General features: G+C 47.5%; 1 protein-coding gene across 2 annotated transcripts in view; it reads right to left on the bottom strand.

Moving 5' to 3' along the window:
- Crebbp (CREB binding lysine acetyltransferase) overlaps window positions 1–7,812 on the bottom strand; it is a 133,036-nt gene extending 125,224 nt beyond the window's left edge. The window contains exon 1 of one of the 2 annotated variants that reach the window (XM_076840621.2): window positions 7,648–7,812. In XM_076840621.2, the coding sequence (XP_076696736.2) occupies window positions 7,648–7,732 (85 nt within the window). In that variant the 5' untranslated portion in view covers window positions 7,733–7,812. The remainder of the gene's footprint in view (window positions 1–7,647) is intronic. The other variant, XM_076840620.2, reaches the window with a different exon arrangement.
- Window positions 7,813–17,882: the final 10,070 nt, after the last annotated feature.

Genomic DNA, 17,882 nt, shown 5'->3' with positions numbered 1-17,882 from the left:
AAGAAGTGGAGTACAGCAGCAGAAACCTCTCTCTTCTCTCTCATTCCCTCTCTCTCTCTCTCATCCCCCCTCCCACACACATATCCAAGTGCGAGTACCCCTTGTCCCTCAAAACTCAGAGGTGAAAGCTTTAGCCCCAGTCATGAGTGAGTAGGCTGGGAGCTCAGCTTGTGCGTCCAATGAGCTGAAGCTAGGGCTCCTTCCCGAGTATCACACTGTATGCTCCCAGTATAAAAAGCACTGACATTTCCTTCAACTCTGAGTCATGCTTACAAGGTTCCACTTTTAATCAGGTGACAAATACTCAAAATATTTTAATCCAAAGGAATTGGGTCAAGCTCTTATAGTCCATAATTGTCAAAGCAAACCCTAATTATTAGATTCCTATAGTTCCTGAGAGTCATCATTCAGTTTGTAATCAAAGACCAAAATCCGCTCTGCTGAAATGTTGTACAAGCCGTCTCCACAGGCTGTCATAAAGAAGAGCAGCTTATTTTTCTTGATATTTCACTGGAGAGTCTAACTATAAAGTTAAGACATGTACAGGTGGTGCAGTTTTAGTAAGAAAAAGCCTAGCTAGTTATGGGGAAGAGGGGAAACTTAAATACTATAAAAAGAACTTGTGCTGTAACAGAATTGTACAACCCGTTAAACAGCTCATTTTCTATGATTACAGATTATTTAAGTTCAAAAGGCTGATTGAGATGAAGATCCAGAAAGTATCTACTATCCAGTAAGGAATACGATAAGGTATATTAGAAAGACTAGCAAATTAAGACATTTCCAAACAGTAGCAGATGGAAACCCAGAGCTGAGAGGAGGGAGGGAGGGAGGCAGAGGTACTCAAGAACAAGTATTCACCACTACATTTTACTGTTCGTGGAAATGGCTGGACTAAACACTCCTTTGATTAATGTAAATGAAACATAGGGAGGGGGACACATCACAGAGGCCAATAGCCAATATACTTAAGGGTAAGTTTAAAAAGGAATTCAACTTTTAAACACAGCTCAAAAATAGTCTTGCTTCCTAAATTTAGAACCAGAAAATAAATACCCTGAAGGCAGTTTTTCAAAGGTTAGCAACAGTCATTCTCCACATTGTCTAAGAACTTTAACAAGGGCAAGGGGCACCTTGCTTACTTCCACATCTTCCCCACACCCTTCTGTAAGTGCCACACTCAGACCCCTTCAAGAAAGTCCAAACTCAAATGCAAGACTGCCTACTCCAGGAAGCTTCTACAGGACCCTGTGATCCCTCTTCCAGCACTCCCCAGAGGAAGTGAAATATGTGAAAGCTTATTACCTGTGGGGTACTTGTGCAATGCTTACACTTCCCAATCAATGTCAGAGTTCTCTTGAACACCAAGCTTAATACAGAATGAGGAGGGTAGATCTCTTCCCCCACTTGAAGCAGGAGCTGTGGATAGGCCACACCAAAGCCCGTGGAAGACGGATGTATTCAGAAAAGAAGGGATGCACACAGAGGGAAAGGCCTTAGTGGCCTGAAGGTAGCACAGGGCGTGTGTGCTGAAGCCAGAGAGCATGTCCAGGAGTGTAAAGGTTTCCCAGAGATTAACTGGGACAACTAGAAGAGGACTTAGACAAGGGTCAGAACCTGTAGTGACATCCAAGGACACAAGACTGTCAGGTCCAGGATGCTATTCCCAACCTAGGAGGCCAAGAAGACAAGCAGGTTTACCCAAATGCATGCCTGCATAGCAGAAGAGGCTGGGGAGGCAGCAGAGAGGGGAAGGGAACCAAACTACTCAAGGCCCCCAACTCGAGGAAACAAATACAACCCTCTTTGGATTGCCCCACCTGAGTGTGTTTTACATTCTTTTCTCAAGTTTTGTTCTAAGCTACTGAAGGGAATCTACCAAAATCCTCTGGTACACTGCTATTGCCCAATGTGTACCTCAAATTGAATTATAACATATACAGCAAGAAACAAAATCAGATATTCATTTATTGCTTAAATAGTCCATGGAATATGTTTCAGAATTATTAAGTATTCTCAGAACACATGACACACTTAAGTTTTTTCTAATTTTAAAATTTCATGGCTATCATGTTCTCACTTAAAAAAAAAAACAAAACTGAGGGCATAGCTCAGTTGGTAGAGTGCTCACCTCAAATTCACATGGCCATGGGTTCAATCCCCAGCAACACACACACACACACACACACTTAAAAAAAAAAAAAAAAAACTAAAAACGGAGGCAAAATCAGCGGCACTGATTACAGAATTCCTGGCTGTGTGTCTGGTAACAGGCTACACAACATATGTGCCTGCAAAAGGGCCTCTGTGGACGTGCACACAAGACTATTTGTCGCTGTTTCCAGAATTACTAACAACAGGTCTCAGTTCCATTGGGCCAGCACTCCTAGCAAGTCAGGCAATGACAAGGCACACCCACTTTTCCTGGTAACTGCAAATGCTAGATCCAGATCAGGCCTCTTCCAGAAACCACCACAGTCCACCCTCAGATGCCCTTTGATATGGAAATCATTATGATCTCCATTTTACAACTGAGAAAATCGAGGCTCAAAGACCTGATGTGACCCACCCCAAACACTAGCCAACCATAGCACAGAATGAAAATACTGTAGAAGCCACTGGGATCAGCAAAAAAGCAAAATGGTCAGCAAAGAACCAAAAGAAATCTGTTTACGAAGTTACCTAGCTTTTTGTTAAACTTACTTGATTTTAAATGATGTATAAAACTATAAGAAAAAAAATATACATGTATAAAACTGTTAAAGAGAAATAAGAGGGACAGAGGAAGAGGATCCTACTAAATTCCAAACTGTTCATCTCACCCTGCTGCCCCCTGGCTTCATCTCCAGGTGAGTGTCAGGGCCAGCACATAGCATGGGCTCAGAGCACAGCCCAGAGCTCTCAAATGGGTGAGTCCCACCATCACATCAAGGTTATCAAGTGAGGTCATGGCCAAATCCCCTGGATGTCACAGAAAGGCACAGCTATGCCCATTCATTTACACACTATCTATGGCTGTTTTCTTGCCAAAATGGCAGTGTACAGTAGTTGCAACAAGAGACCAGATGGCCCACACAGCTGAAAATATGTGCTTTACAGAAAAAGTTAGCTGGTCCACATATTACATTTAAAAAGTTGGGTTTTCTTTTTTTCTTTTTTGGTTGGGGAGCGGGGGGTACCAGGGATTGAACTCAGGGACACTCAACCACTGAGCCACATCCCCAGCCCTATTTTGTATTTTATTTAGAGACAGGATCTCACTAAGTTGCTTTGCACCTCACCATTACTGAGGCTAACTTTGATCTCATGATACTCCTGTCTCAGCCTCCCAAGCTGCTGGGATTACAGGAGTGAGCCACCGTGCCCAGCATAAAAAGGGATTCTATTGATAACAAGGTTTGTGAATGAGAAACACCTCTTAACATCCCCTCTAATTTCCTGGAACACACTCCAAGTGCTGGCTGCAGTAAGATAAAGAGGTGGTGCCCTCACTAATGTGACCCCAAGAACTAGACTGGAAAGCTTTCCTAGTCTTTACAAACTCATAATAAGGTACATTTCACCTAAACAAAGTAAGCACACTTCAGCTAAACCATTAACAATTTTGTTTTCAAACACATTAAGTAAAAATACAAAGTCAGCACTTGTAGAGGCCCAAGTAAAGACATACTTTAAAACACAATTGTAACCGCAGATCTTAAAAGTGTAAAAATACAGGCTAAAGATCTAAGCATCAACTTCCGACTGCAGGATTAAGCCAATCATTTTCAATTATGTTTAGCAATCAGAATCAACTCCGAAGGTTAAACAAGGAGTGACACCCATCTTCTGCTCTGTCTGAGCCCCCCCCCCCCGCCGCCCCCCATGCTTCACACTGACTGGCCTTAACCTGTGAGGGGCTTCCAGTGGAGCCACAGGCATTCTCCACCTTGCCAAGTTATTAAAAAGTTCCCTCCACCTTTTTATTAGAGCATGATAGTCTTACATATTAAGTAGGTTCATTTTGACAAAATCCTACATACATGGAATCTGATTTACTCCATTTCATCCGATGACCCCAGCTTTTCCCACCCCTCCTCCCTCTACTCTAAGATCTTCTTTTTATTTCTGATTGGTGCTTTCTACATATACATAAAGGTTGGAATTTACTGGGGTATATGAGGCAAAATCATGAGAAATCCTGGCCCTCAAAAGTCTCCATAAAAACTTTTTCTTCCTATTCATCCAGGACTTAGCGATGAGGTAAAACAACTTTAGTATTTCTCAATTATCCTCTGCAGTAGTAAATAGGTGTGTGAGCCCTCATGATTCAAATGGAGGACAACACCTGAACTAGAAGAAAAGTGGATCCATGCTAGGAAAAACACACCCTACTCCCCCTCCACTATAGCCAGTTATAAACTTTCCCCACAGGGTTTTAATTAACTGACTGGAGTGATGGTACTGAAACTTGCCAAATACCAGAGTCTCGTGGGTTTGTGATTCAAGTAAATTCAACGTTTACAGATGTAGAATTACAAATTAAATATACAGAATTCTTTAACAATCTAGGTTCTGATTTTGACCCTTCCTATAGCTTTAGGCAGATCACCTCTCTGAAACCAGGATCCTCACCTAGAAAATAGCAGTAGTAATTTCTTCTCTCCCCCCACCCCCCAGGATGGAGTGAGGATCACAGAGAGATGACAGGGAGAAAGCACTCCAATATGTAAAGTACTGCACAGGCAACCAAGATTGTCATCTGACTGTAAAAGATGTGTGGGTTGGTAATCATATCCACCACAAGTTTTCTTTCAATACATTTCTTTATTGCATTTAAAGGGATTCATGGTCTGGTGCAGAGTGGTCCCAGTTACTTGGGAGGCTGAGATAGGAGGATCATTCAAGCCCAAGAGTTCCAAGCCAGCTGGACAACATAGCAAGACCCCATCTCTTAAAAAAACTTAAATGTTTTCAAAAGAGCATTCACATTATAAAATGTATTTACAACTCTTTAGGATAGGATGAAATATACCCATGTTGCGTTTTCACAAAACAATTTTTAAAACTTTTTAAGTTGTTTACTTGTACAAATTTTGCCACGATGAAGTTGACCAAAAAGAGAAGAAAGAAAAAAGTCTACCACTTGCTCATTTATTTCTCTTACCCTATTCATCATGAATCCCTGCTGCTGAAATACACTGGTACGTTGTTTTAATTTGGACATGTTAAAGAAAAAATTTTCTAAAATATATAACCAACTACATAGTATGAGTAACAAAGTCCTCATTTCTTATTAAAGGGTGCCAAGAAAAGGAAAATTGCATCTGGGACACTGTTTAAGACTCCAATGTACAACTAAAAAATGCTACTTCATCAACATCTGATACCATGAAACTCTGCCACTCCAGAGCTGCTGCTTTAGTGGCATGGCAAGTACTGCTTCTCCTTCTTTCTCTTGCTACTCTCCTCTGGAGCACATTCCCTCTTTCCACATATTCTTCACAAGCTCTCCCCAGCCTTCGGTGGTGACTACTGTCGGTCTCTAGTGACAATGGCATTCATTACTCAGATGCCACTTAGCCCTACTAGAGTACACTGCAGGCAGTGCCTTGGCTGGTAAGCTCCACAATCAGAGTCACGCTCTTAGGCTTACTACCATCCCTGTGGTCGCACTTAAGGAGTACCAAGGGATTCACAGGCCAGTCCTCACAAAAGTCCATGTTACTCCTGTTTATAAGGCTCCAAGGCTGCCATCTCCCTCTCTTTCCAACCCTGCATCTCTTCCCAGGCACGAGCTCCCCTCCCTCAAATTTGATCATGTGTGCAAGACACACATCTTGCTCCACCCGGCTCAATATACTCCTGGAAGCCCAAGACATCTTCTCACTAAAAAAAGGTTAAGTCCCTCAAGAATGTTTTCTTAGGCCTCTCTGTCCCAACTAACCAAACACCTTCACTCCTTTCAATGTATTTAATATAAATACTTAAGCCCTTATTTGCTTAATATGCATCCTTAAGATCTCGGTCCATCTCATTACTAGATATATTAGACTACTAGTTACTCCTGAAGATTTCCCCTTGTTTAAGGTGCTCAGGAGTCCACAACACACCCTTTCATGATAATGTGATGGGGATTTATATGTAACCAAGGACTCAATTTAAATATGATCATTTTAGTTTTTGGATGATTTAAATTAGAGCCATTAAAAATGGTTACTTTTTGTTTCTCATCTGGAAATAAGATTGCCCTGTAACTTTCGGGGCTCAAAACTGGAAAGGAAGGGGGGGAAAGTGGTTAACTGTGGAAAGTCGTTTCTGATAACCTCTACTGTGATTAGCAGCACACTAATAGCTGATAGCTCAATACCAGAAACTACCCCTAAAAGTCCATCTTTGGGGCTCCATCTTGGAAACGGCTTGATGTATACAGTAGGTACAAGAACTTGCCTAGTATTATCTACATTTCACATAATTGACGACTTTTTACTCAAACATGTTGCGATTAAAGAAGCAAATAAAATCTGTTCTGCAGAAAAGCATTTTATCTATTGTTTTTCCATACTTCTCACATCAGTAAGTTGATTTTATAAAATTAAAGTCAAACTCAACTTTTTAACCAGTTAAAAAGAAAAGCATTATCAGTGACTTTTACACTTGAGAGTCATTACTCCTTCCCACTGGTGAACAAATTTTAATTCAACAAGAATCTCCTTTAGACTAATTTTTTAAAAAATCATTTTCCTCATTTCTACATTAACTTGATAATACATGACACCTTTCACAGCTGGATTCCAGGAACTGTAGTCACACTGAAGCCACAAAATTCCAGTTTTGTTTCAAAAGTAGAAATAGATTTTTTTAATACGTTAGTGGCCAGTCACAGAAATAGTTTCACAAGTTGAACAGGTGTGTCTAGCACGAATCTGAAGGCAGCAATGCAATTCAATTTGGACCCATTCATCAGAAACTGATTTTCGGATGCTACCACTATAAGACTGCTGGAGGAGCCAGGCTGCGCAGGAGGAGCCAGGCTGCGCTGAGATGGCAGCGTTCGCACAGCGCCTAGTTTCCTCCGCAGAGGACAGCTTCGAAGAGGAAGCAGGACTCGCTGGTAACTTCCCAGGAACCAGCCCAGAGCAACTTGGAGGGACTGAATGAACTGAGCACGCTTGCACACCTGATATCATTCTCCAAGAAAGTTTCTAAGGAAGCTGCTTCATGAGGGGGGAAAAAAGATGACTCGGTCGGTATACTGCTGATTTCTTGAAAAATCAGAATCCTTACATTTCTTAACATTTTTTTTTACATCGATATGGTAAATGCAACGCAAGCTCAAAGGCAGACTGAAGTCCGGAGGGATTTAAAAATGTGCCAACTTTGTTTTAAAGTTAGATATGTAAATGAAACACACCACAGACACTTTGATGACATCTTGCTAACCGAGTTTGGGGTTTTGGAAAAGCAACAACTAGGTGACCCCCCCAGAAAAAGTTTTCAAAATAACTGCTCAGCGCGTTCCAAGGCGCACATTCCAAGAAACTTCCCAGTCCGCACTCGAGCAGGCTGCGGAGCCCGGCGACTGCGGCCCGACCCGCACGCCAGCGGCGTCGCAGCCCGCCTGGCCCGACCGCGGCGGGCGCTGACAGCGCGCCGGCCCCCGCTCACCTGTGCTGTCATTCGCCGAGAAGCCGGGCGAGCTGAGTTTCGCTCGTTTGGGGTTGGGCGGTCCGTCCAGCAAGTTCTCGGCCATCTTCGCCCGCTCGCGGAAGCAGCCCCGAGCGCAGGGCCGGGCGGGGGTCGCGGCGGCTGCGAGCCGCGGGGCGCGGGGCGCGGGGCGCGGGAGCGCGGGCCGGCCGAGGAGGGCGCAGGCCGGGTGGGGGAGGCGGCGGCCAAATCTCAGCCTCAGCAACAGCGCCCCGCAGCGCTCACCGCCCGCCCCCGGCCGCCGCCGCCGCCGCCACCGCCGCCGCCGCCGCCGGCCGCGGCCCCCTCATGCCCTGCCCGCCTCCCGAGCGCGACACTCCGCGGCGGGGGCGCCCCGGCGGCCCGGCCGCCCCCCCGGGCCCGGCTGGCAGCGACGGCGCCCGGCCCGGCGGCTCAGGCGGCGCCCGGGAACATGGTGCCGCCGCCGCCGCCTCACTACCCCCCCGCGCCCCACTTAATGAACCAGCCCGCGGCCCGACGCCCGGGGGGCTCCGGGCTCCGCTGCCGGCCCGCGGCCCGCCGCCGCCGTGAGGAAAAACAATGCGCCGAGCGGAGCCGCCGCCGCGCCGCGGCCCCCCCACCCCGCGCCGCCGCCGCCGCCGCCGCCGCCGCCGCCGCGGCCGCCGCCGGGCTCCGGGAGGCCGAGCCGAGAGGCGAGCGGGGCCGCCGGGGCGGGCGCCGAGGGCCGGGCGGAACGGGCCGGCCGGGCGGAGCGGGGTGCGCGGGCGGTTGTGGGGCCCGGGACCGGCGGGGCCGAGTAGATCGCGCTCGAAGCCCCGGTCGGGTCCGCGACAAGATGGCGGCTGTTGATTCCTCAATTAAAAAAAAAAGAAAGTTTTTTTTCTTCTCTTTCCAGAGCCTGAACGGGGAGGGGGAGGGGGCGGGGCACGCCGGTGCGTCACCCCCCCGCGGCGTCACCACGCACAGCCCCCGCCCCGCCCCCTCCACCTGCGCCGGCTGCGGCGGAAAGAGCCGAGCGCGTTCGAGCGGAAGAGCCGAAGGCGCGGCGGCAGTGCGTGGGGCTGCTGGCTGCCGAGCGGGGGCCGGGCCTGCGGGACGCCAAACGCCATGCGAGTCACCACTTTTGTTCTGACGGCTATCCCGGGGTCCGGCTTGAGACTGGAGGACGGCCAGGCGGCAGGCGAGGCCCCCAGGCCCGGAGTCGGTGCCGCCCGGGACCTAGCTGTCGCGTTCTGACCCTGCTCCGGCTCCTCGCGTCCCTGTCCGCGATCCTCCACGGTGACATCGGGCGGGACCTCCGAGGAAGGACCCAGGCCATGCCGTGCCACTTCTCGTTGCACGCCAGCGGAGTGGCCTCTACAGGTTACAGGCCAGCCTCGGGGCGGCCGATCAGCGTTACAGATGGGGAAACTGAGGCAGGAAGGAGCAGAGCAACTTCTCCAAGGGCACGATGGGAAGAAGTTACAGGGCGAGATTCGAGCCCCCTCCCCAAGTAAAGCGAAGAAGACGCGGGGGTCCTGGGCGCCTGTCTCCAACTACAAGATGATGGGGCCCAGTTCCGACACCCTCAACTGCAAGAGGAGGGTGGTGAGCTCTGCCTGCCAGGGTCAAAAAGGGCCTTCGCATCAGGACTGAGGGCAGGAAGCCCCGGGCTCACTCAGGGCCACGAACAACCTCCTGGCCCCTCGCGGGTGCCCAAACAAGGATGGGACACCTGGAAACCGGCACACAATGGCCACTGCCCGTGGGACACGTCCACAAAACTAAGGTGTACCCATCTCATTTCTTTATCTGCCCCTCAAAACTTGCCAGCTTCTCCCAGAAGTTCTCATCTTGAAGGTGTCACCAGCATTAGTTTCCTGAGCCAGAAACCTGTGAGTCAAGTGGGCTCCTCCCTCTCTTCCGCCCAGGAAGCAGCCAGTCTACCCAGGTCCTTTACCTGGGAGAAACAGCTCCTTCTTCCCTGCCCCTCTGCCCGGACGTTGTCCCTCAGGGTCTGGAGACTATGGTGGCAACTCGTCACTTAAGTGTGCAGTGAGCTTCGGTTTCTCCTCATGTAGCACCAGAGTTAACTTCCTGGAAAAAAAATTGAAATATTTAAAACAAATAGCTCCTATACATAGAAAAACAGATCACTAAGAACATACATGAAGTCTGTCAAAAACTGTATACCTACATGGTCATACACATGTTTACACACATGTGTCTCCAGCATCAAGATGGAGTGATCTACTTTTTATGCTCATGCCCTTCAACACTTGCACTCCTGGATCTGTCCTTACCAGTTTCCATTGCTCATGTTACCATCAGCATCCCAGCATACTCAGTCACTAAGTAGTTCTAATCATTCAGGCCATTTTACACTTTAATAAATGTTGTATCCTGTGCTGATAAGCACATGTGCTTGACCAACTCTAACCTCCTCCAAGACCCAGTTTCAATGTCATCTTCTCTGGGAAGCCCCAACATCACTTCTGGATAAACTCTGAGCACATAACATACCCCCTGCCCCGTTCATTCATATTTTTTTATTCATCAAATATCTCTTTAGAATTTCCTGAGGGCATTGCCACTGTGCTAAACATAAAGAAATCCCTATACACTGTATTTGAAAAGTTAAAGTAGCAAACCCTGGAAGTCACAAACAATATTCAGAGAATCGGTTTTTGCAGGAAAGGCAGGGAGCATATGGAGTCAGAGTGACATGGGGTTAGCAACATCCTGCATCTGAATGTGCCCATCTTACAATAGATAGGGCAAGGGCTGTAGGTTTGTCAATTTGATGAAATAAGTGATGAACAGTGTCAGGTCCCCTGTGTCCTGGAAGCTTCCAGGCCTCAGAAGGGTGGGCCCCAGCCAACCTACTGCCCTATAGAGGAAACAAGGTGTCTAGAGGCCTTGGGGTGGGGCAATGGAGACACCACACAACCCAGAGAAGAGCTTGATAAGGCACTCACACTGCAGGGCTCACAAGTTCTGATTCCCTACTGTTGAACTGAAAGGGTACGGAGTCACACAACATTTTACAGAGGAGGAAACTGGGGGACCCAGTGAAAGGATTCTCACAGAGTTCATGCAAAGTCCAAAGACCATGCCACACTCCAGAATCCCACACAAGAGATTTCTTGTAGGTAACAGGAGGCAAACCAACAAAGCTGTCCCTCCAGGGGAAGCAGCAGCCTGTCGGCACTCTCAGAGCAGCTTTATAGCCACAAGAGGAATCTCATAAGCTGCTTAGGAGTTTAAGCTGGGGTGGGGTTGATTATAAACTGTTCAAACTGGGGTGGGGTTGACAGCAGGCACGTGTTCTTAGCTTTGCCTTAGAATAGAAACTTTGGAACCTCTAGTTATATAACGGCTCCTGGCCTGGGGTTGTGGCTCAGAGGTAAAGCACTTGCCTACCATGCGTGAGGCACTGGGTTCGATCCTCTGTACCCCTAAAAATAAAGATATTGTGTCCACCTATAACTAAAAAATAAAAAATGGCTCCCGACCTAAAGTGGTGAATCTGATGCCAATATTTCTTTTTGTTTTTATAGATGGGGTGGGGAGACAAACAATGGTCTTCTGTAGCTTTTTCCTGCTGGTTAGAGGTGAAGAATCTCATTACTGTAAAGGGGGTCAGGGAGGGTTTTAGGTGGGAGCAGAGTCTCTGGAGTTGGAGGAGTTGGCTATTAGGGGCTGATAGTCTTTGTAGTAGACTCCTCTGACCGAGAAATCTTTAGGAATGGGCGGGGAGTTTCACAGGTTTTGGAGATGCGCAAAGACAGAAGTCCTGTGGGGGTTGCCATATAGTGAGATGTGAACAGTTTGAGTTGGGAGTTGTGAATCCAGTGTGGTTTGGCCGTGGAGGGGGTAGTTAAGATTACCCAAAACGGTTTCTTCCATTTTGAGGTTAGTGAAGAAGAGGGGGTGGGGGGGGAGAGGGAAGATAGATCCCTAGAAAGGGCTTGGCCAAATAGATGGGGACTATCTCTAATCCTTGGGGTAGATAGTCCAAGTTAACTGGGTAGAGGTGTGAGTGTCTGGGTCTGTCCAGGTGAAGGTGAAAACATCCTGGGGTTGGGGGTTTAAGGGAAGGTGTCCTTTAAGTCCAAAACCAAAAAGTGAGTGGCATGTGAGGGAATGGAAGAGAGGAGGGTATACGGGTTAGGAACTACTAGGTGAATGGGGATTAAGGCTGTATTGATGAGGTGAAGATCCTGCACAAGTTTGTAGGATCCATTTGGTTTCTTTACTGCTAGGTTGGATGTGTTAAAAGGGGAGTTCAACCATTTGGTGTAGGAGACCTTTTCGGAGAAGATCAGAGATTAAAGGTTTGAGACCCCTGAGGCTCTGGAGAAAAGTGGGTATTGGGGTCATGCTAGGAAATAGGCGAGGTCCTTGAAATGTATTATCAAGGGAGGGTGGTGGGCAGCTATGGAGGGGTTTTGGAGTTTCCAGATCAACCTCTGATGTAGGTAATGGGTAAGGGAAGTCCGCGGAATTTGTCTGGAGTACTAGCAGGACAGGAACCAAAGGCTAGCTGGGGCTGAGGCGAGACTCAGGAGTGAAAGTAATGGAAGCTCCAACTTTGGCTAGGAGATCCCTGTTTAAGAGAGGAAATGGGCAGTGGGGGAATCACCAAGGAAGGAATGGGAAAGGGTAATGTCCTGGAGTATGCAGTGAAGCAAAGGGGTTTTAGGGGCTGGTCTGTGTTCCTTCTACTCCAACAATAGAGGGACAGAAAGCGAGGTAGGTCCCAAAACTCCTTTAGGACTGAGTATGTGGCTCCACTGTCCAAGAGGAAAGAGATGGGCCTACTTGCTATCACAATGGTTACCCTGGCCCCTGAGAAGTGATGGTAGTGGTCCGGTAAGGGGATCCTGGGCCTCCTCAATCATCTGTTGCCAGACCTAGAAGATCCACTTGAAAGATATCAGAGCAGGATGGCTTAGTGCCTCTTGGTGTGTGAGGACAGTTGACAGCCCAGTGTCTTTCCTGATGGCATTTTGGACATGCACCAAGAGGCTTTCAAGGATTTGGGCACACTCTGGCCTGATGACCCATTTGACCACATTTGAAGCAAGGGCAGGGGGTCCTCCTGGCTGCTTCCTAGGGAGCAGGGAGGCCGAGTATCAATGGTTAGGCAGGTTGAAAGGCCTTGGCTAGCATCTGGTATTTTTGTTTACGGGCCTTCTTTTCTCTCCCATTTACACCTTAAAAGCCACTGCCAGAACCTCTTCTTGAGAAGTTAGGGGTCCCCTCTCTAGGCATTTGAGTTTAGCCTTAATGTTGGGGAAGCTCTAGGAGAAGAAGTAGGTCATTAGTAATTGTTTCCCATCTGGGGTTTCAGGGTCTAGATTGGTATACTGTAAAAGGGCTTTTGTAAGATGGTCCAAGAACATTGAGGGGTTTTCTTTTTTTTTTTTTTTTTTTTAATTTTCAGTGGACACAACATCTTTGTTTTATTTTTATGTGGTGCTGAGAATCGAACCCAGCGCCCTGCGCATGCCAGGCGAGCACACTACCTCTTGAACCACATCCCCAGCCCCAGGGGATTTTCATTTTTGTCCTGAATAATTCCTTAGAGTTTCTCATAGTTAATGGCCTTACCGGCCGATTTTCTTAGTCCTGCCAAGAGGCAGGTAATAAATTGGTTCCTACTAGTGATCCCTCCAGCTGAATTTTAATCCCAGTTAGAGTCACCATCAGGACTGCCTCAGGGCCAATTGGGAGAGTGGGATAGGTTTTGTGGACCTCATTGGTTTAGTTTCTGGCCTGCTCCCAAACTCCCTGCATTCCTCAGGTAGGAGGGTGTTAGATAGGATCATATGTTCATATGATTGGGTTAGATATTGGAATTCCTTAAGGTACCCTTAAGAATTGGAGGTGAAGGACCCTAACCTTCTTTTGATTTGGGAGAAGTCACTAAGGGAGAAAGGGAATTGTACCCAAACAATTCCCTCTAACCCTGCTACTTCATGAAGGGGAAGCAGAGGTATGAGCTGGGTAGAGGGGTCCATGCAAGAGCAAGAGTAACGGGTGGCCTGAAAGTAGGTGAGGGTGGTCCCGGAGGAGTCGGAGCAGAAGGTGGAGAACAGTGGGGAGGGGGTCCATCAGTAGGGTCGAAGTTTGGGGTTTCAGGAGGGTCCTGAGGTTGAGAAGAGAGAGTTTCAAGAGCCAGAGAACCTGGGCCGGAGAGCAGAAAGAGCAGAGGGACCGTTTGGAAAAGAGAAGGGCTGAAGGTAGGGGACATCTTTCCATTTCCCTAAGCACTCTCAAAAGTTAAAAAGGTCCCTTAAAATATTGCAACCTAGAGTGCTGTTAAGCAGCCATTTAGAATCATTGTCTAAGGTATAGAGAGGCCAAATTTGGTTGCAGAGACTAATTCGTTTCCATGCCTTTAAGTTAGGAGTAAGGCGAAGTGAGTCTAAATTTGCTAAAAGGCAACCCAAGGGGGTGTCCGAGGGAATGGCAGAGGTGGCTGCACCATGGAAAGAGAGGGAGCTGATAGGGAGAGCAGAGGTGTCCCTCTGTCTTCTCACACTAAAGGAGGAAGAGCTAACCACTCTGGGCGTCCCCACTGCCTCAGGAGGGCAGCTGGGACTAAGGTCTATAGGGTTCTCAGTGCCTGGCACCAAGGCTTTGAGCCGAAGGAATATCAAGACCCAGAAAGAGATCTTTTGCCAGGGTTGAGACCTTCTGAGTTTGTGGACTCGGCCGATGGTAGGGACTAACGGTAGTTAGCCAAGGTTGGGAGTGCCCCAAACTAAACAGGAATCCTGGGAGTGCTGGATGTTCTACTGTCACTTCCCGGTACCCACAGGTCTTTTTTGTTGACCGGTGGTAGGGAAACTTACCCAAATCAGTGGGTAAAATGGAAGGTGAGTTTGTGGTAAGGGCAGCCTAAGACCAAGTGTAGGATCCCAAAGCAGCTCAGATCCCCAAAGGGAGGGCAAGGTCAATGGGAGAGCCTATCCAAGTCACGGCACCAATGAAAAGACACTCAGAGTTCATGCAAAGTCCAAAGACCAGGCCACACACAGGAATCCCACACAAGAGATCAACTGTATGTAACAGGAGGCAAACCAGCAGGGCTGTCCCTCCAGGGGAGCAGCAGCCTGTCAGCACTCACAGAGCAGCTTTATATAGTCACAAGAAGAATCTCATAAGCTGCTTAACAGTGTAAGCTGGGGTGGGGTTGATCCTAACCTGCTTAGGAGTTTAAGCTGGAGTGGGGTTGATAGCAGGCACAGGTTCTTTGGGGGAATTAAACAGCTTTGCCTCAGAACCAAAACTTCGATAAAATGGAATATGTAGATAAAATGGCTCCAGACCTAATATGGTGAATCCGATGTCAATACCCAGTCCCCGCCACTTGAAGTGGACATGTCGGGGCAAATGTTGGGTCACAGGTCTTCAGGTTCCAACACCCCCACTCTTCTGCTTCTCCAAGACTAACCCTAAAGTGCAGCCTGCTCTCCGGCGCCCAGGGTCATTGCTCTCCCTCTGTCTTCCCCATCAGTTCCTCTGATCCTTCCTGTTATCTATTTTTTCTTTCTTGCTGTTTTTTCTCTCTTTAGTCTGAGTTTCATCAAAGAGCCCTGAACTCTGACAAGGATAGGGAACTAGCAAGGGAAGGGGGTAGGGTCCTGCCTGTACCCATTCATTGGGCCTCACAGCCCACTGCTGATGCCACTGCTCCGCCTTCACATGGAGAGCACTTCCCACAGTCCTGCAGGACAAACTCATCCTTATCACAGACAAGGAAACTAAGTCTAGAGAAGAACAAGCCACCCAGCCACAGAGGGGTTTCAGTGGGGTGCACAGTAAGGCTGCCCCCTCTTCTTCTCCTGTCTATAACAGGAGGCAAACCAACACCCTCCCCCGTGTCAGAAACCACACTAAATGACCAAACAATCCCTATTTACAGAAGGCTCATGAGCTAAGAGAAGGAGGTGGGAAGGAGTATGCAGAAGAGTGAAAAGTGGGAATAAATCAGAAAACGCTTCTTGAGAAAAAAGGGTCACAGATTTTCCACTTGAATCCATCAGTTGATAATGGATGAACCTAATGTCTATCCACATGGCAGAATAATATTCAGCCATGAAAAGGACCATACACTGACACCCACTACAACATGAGAGAACCCCAAAATCATTATACTCAGGAAGAAGCCAGACACAAAAAGCCACTTATTGTATGATTTCATTTATATGAAAAGTCCAAAATGGGCAAGTCCATAGAGACAGTAAGCACATTAGAGATTACAGGGGTCGGAGCAGGGTGACGGCAGACAGTGGCTACAGGAGATGGGGGTACCTCTTGGTGATAAAGATGGTGATGGCAATGAAAATGTCCTGAGACTGTGTCAGTGGTTGTACAACTCTGAATACACTAGAAACCATTGACATCTACACTTTAAACCAGTGAGTAGCATGAGATGCAATTTATAACTCAATAAAGCTGCTTTTTAAAAAGTCAGTTTGGGAGGCTGCAGTTGTGGCTCAGTGGCAGAGCGCTCGCCTAGCATGTGTGAGATACCGGGTTCAATCCTCAACACCACATCAAAACAAAGAAAATAAAGGTATTGTATATGTACAACTAAATTATTTTTTAAATAAAAAGGAAGTGAGAGACAAGGCAGGGCAGAGAGGGGCTAATGAGTCAGGACCCCGATCCTAGATGAGGGACAGGATGGGGTAGAGCTGATGTACTTGATAACTCTAGGCTTTTCTAACTCTAGGCTAGGGAATGAGGAAGAAAACGGGGCTAGATTCACAGGCTGAACTGCAAGGACAGGACATCAAGGGAGGGAGGCCTTTCTTCTAAGCCCCAGCCCCCTGTCCAACTGCTGCCTGCCTCAGACCCCTGCCCATACTTCCTGCTCAGCAGACTCTACACACATGCCACAAGCTCCCCATCCCGGCTCTTTCATGTGCTTTGTCTCCCAGGGAATGGCCCTGGTTTCCATCAGCTGCCTGAGTCAAGCACCTGGACACAGGACCAGCTCCATCATTTGGGGAGTCCAGTGCAAATGAAAGCATGGAGTCTCTTGTTCAGAAAGTGTTAGGAATTTCAAGACAGCAACCCAGAGCATTCAGCCTTGTGAAAGCTCTTTCTGAGTTCAGGATGCTGTGCCACCACACAGGTCTCACACCCAGAAGCCAGGCATTGCTATCCCTTGCTGCTACTTTCTGCATATCAGCAAACCTTACCCATTCTCCCTCCTCAGGAAGGTAGCTCTATAAAGTCTGGACCCAAAGCCACCAGGAGGGTGAAATTAGGGGCTGGGGTTGTAGTTCAGTGGTAGAGCACTTGCCTAGCATATGTGAGGCACTGAGGTTGATCCTCAGCACCACATAAAAATAAATAAAATACAGGCATTATGTCCATCTACAAATAAAAAAATATTAAAAAGAAAGGATTAAATTAGGTTTGAGGTGGACATCCATCCAGAAACACAAGGGGCTTAGAAACTTGGTTTGGATTTTGCCATGTGATGTGATGCAGGCCTGTAATCCCATCTACTTAGGAGACTGAGGCCGCAAGGACCACTAAATTCAAAGACAGCCTTGACAATTTAGTGAGACCCTTTCTCAAAATTAAAACAAAAAAAAAAAAAGGGAGGCTGCTGTATTGGAGAAAAACAAACAAAAAGAAAACAAAGACATGGGACTTCATGCAATTTTTTTTTTTATTTTAGAAAAAGGAAAAAGAAGGTTTATTGCTTTGCTAGCAAAGGAAAAGCACAGGGAACTCCTGTTTCAAAGGCTGTGATGTGATTCTGCCCATCGGCAGGAACAGGAGCTAAGAGGTGACAAGGCTACATTCCATGTGTTCTCCGTCTAGAGGTGTGACTCACTTGTTAATTTGGGAGATAGTCATTTCTGAGGTCTTCTGGTGCCATCCCCAAAGTCTGGGTTATTTTGTTCCTACAATGGGTATGTATACTCCAGGAAAGAAAGATCTGCCTAGGATGGGGAAGAAAGGTGATCCTGTTTCCCCTGAGATTAGGGAGGTGAGAGATTAGGGAGGAGCAGGAAGAGAGGAAGAGAAAGAAACATGTCCTTTTAAAGATCGGTTGCAGTGGCAGAACAGCAAGGCCTATATTCAAAGCATAAAGTGAACACTGTTACACTTCCCCACTGTCAATTTCTACATTCCATTTCTATGAAGAAATGATCGATGACATCTCCAAACTGCTTCCTGCTGAAAGGGGTTGAAGTTGAGGAAGTAACCCAAAGTCCTTG

Source organism: Callospermophilus lateralis, chromosome 19 (genome assembly GCF_048772815.1).
Source record: "Callospermophilus lateralis isolate mCalLat2 chromosome 19, mCalLat2.hap1, whole genome shotgun sequence".
Taxonomy (NCBI): domain Eukaryota; kingdom Metazoa; phylum Chordata; class Mammalia; order Rodentia; family Sciuridae; genus Callospermophilus; species Callospermophilus lateralis.
The sequence above is the reverse complement of the archived record's forward strand: the minus strand, read 5'-3'. Positions and strand labels throughout refer to the sequence as shown.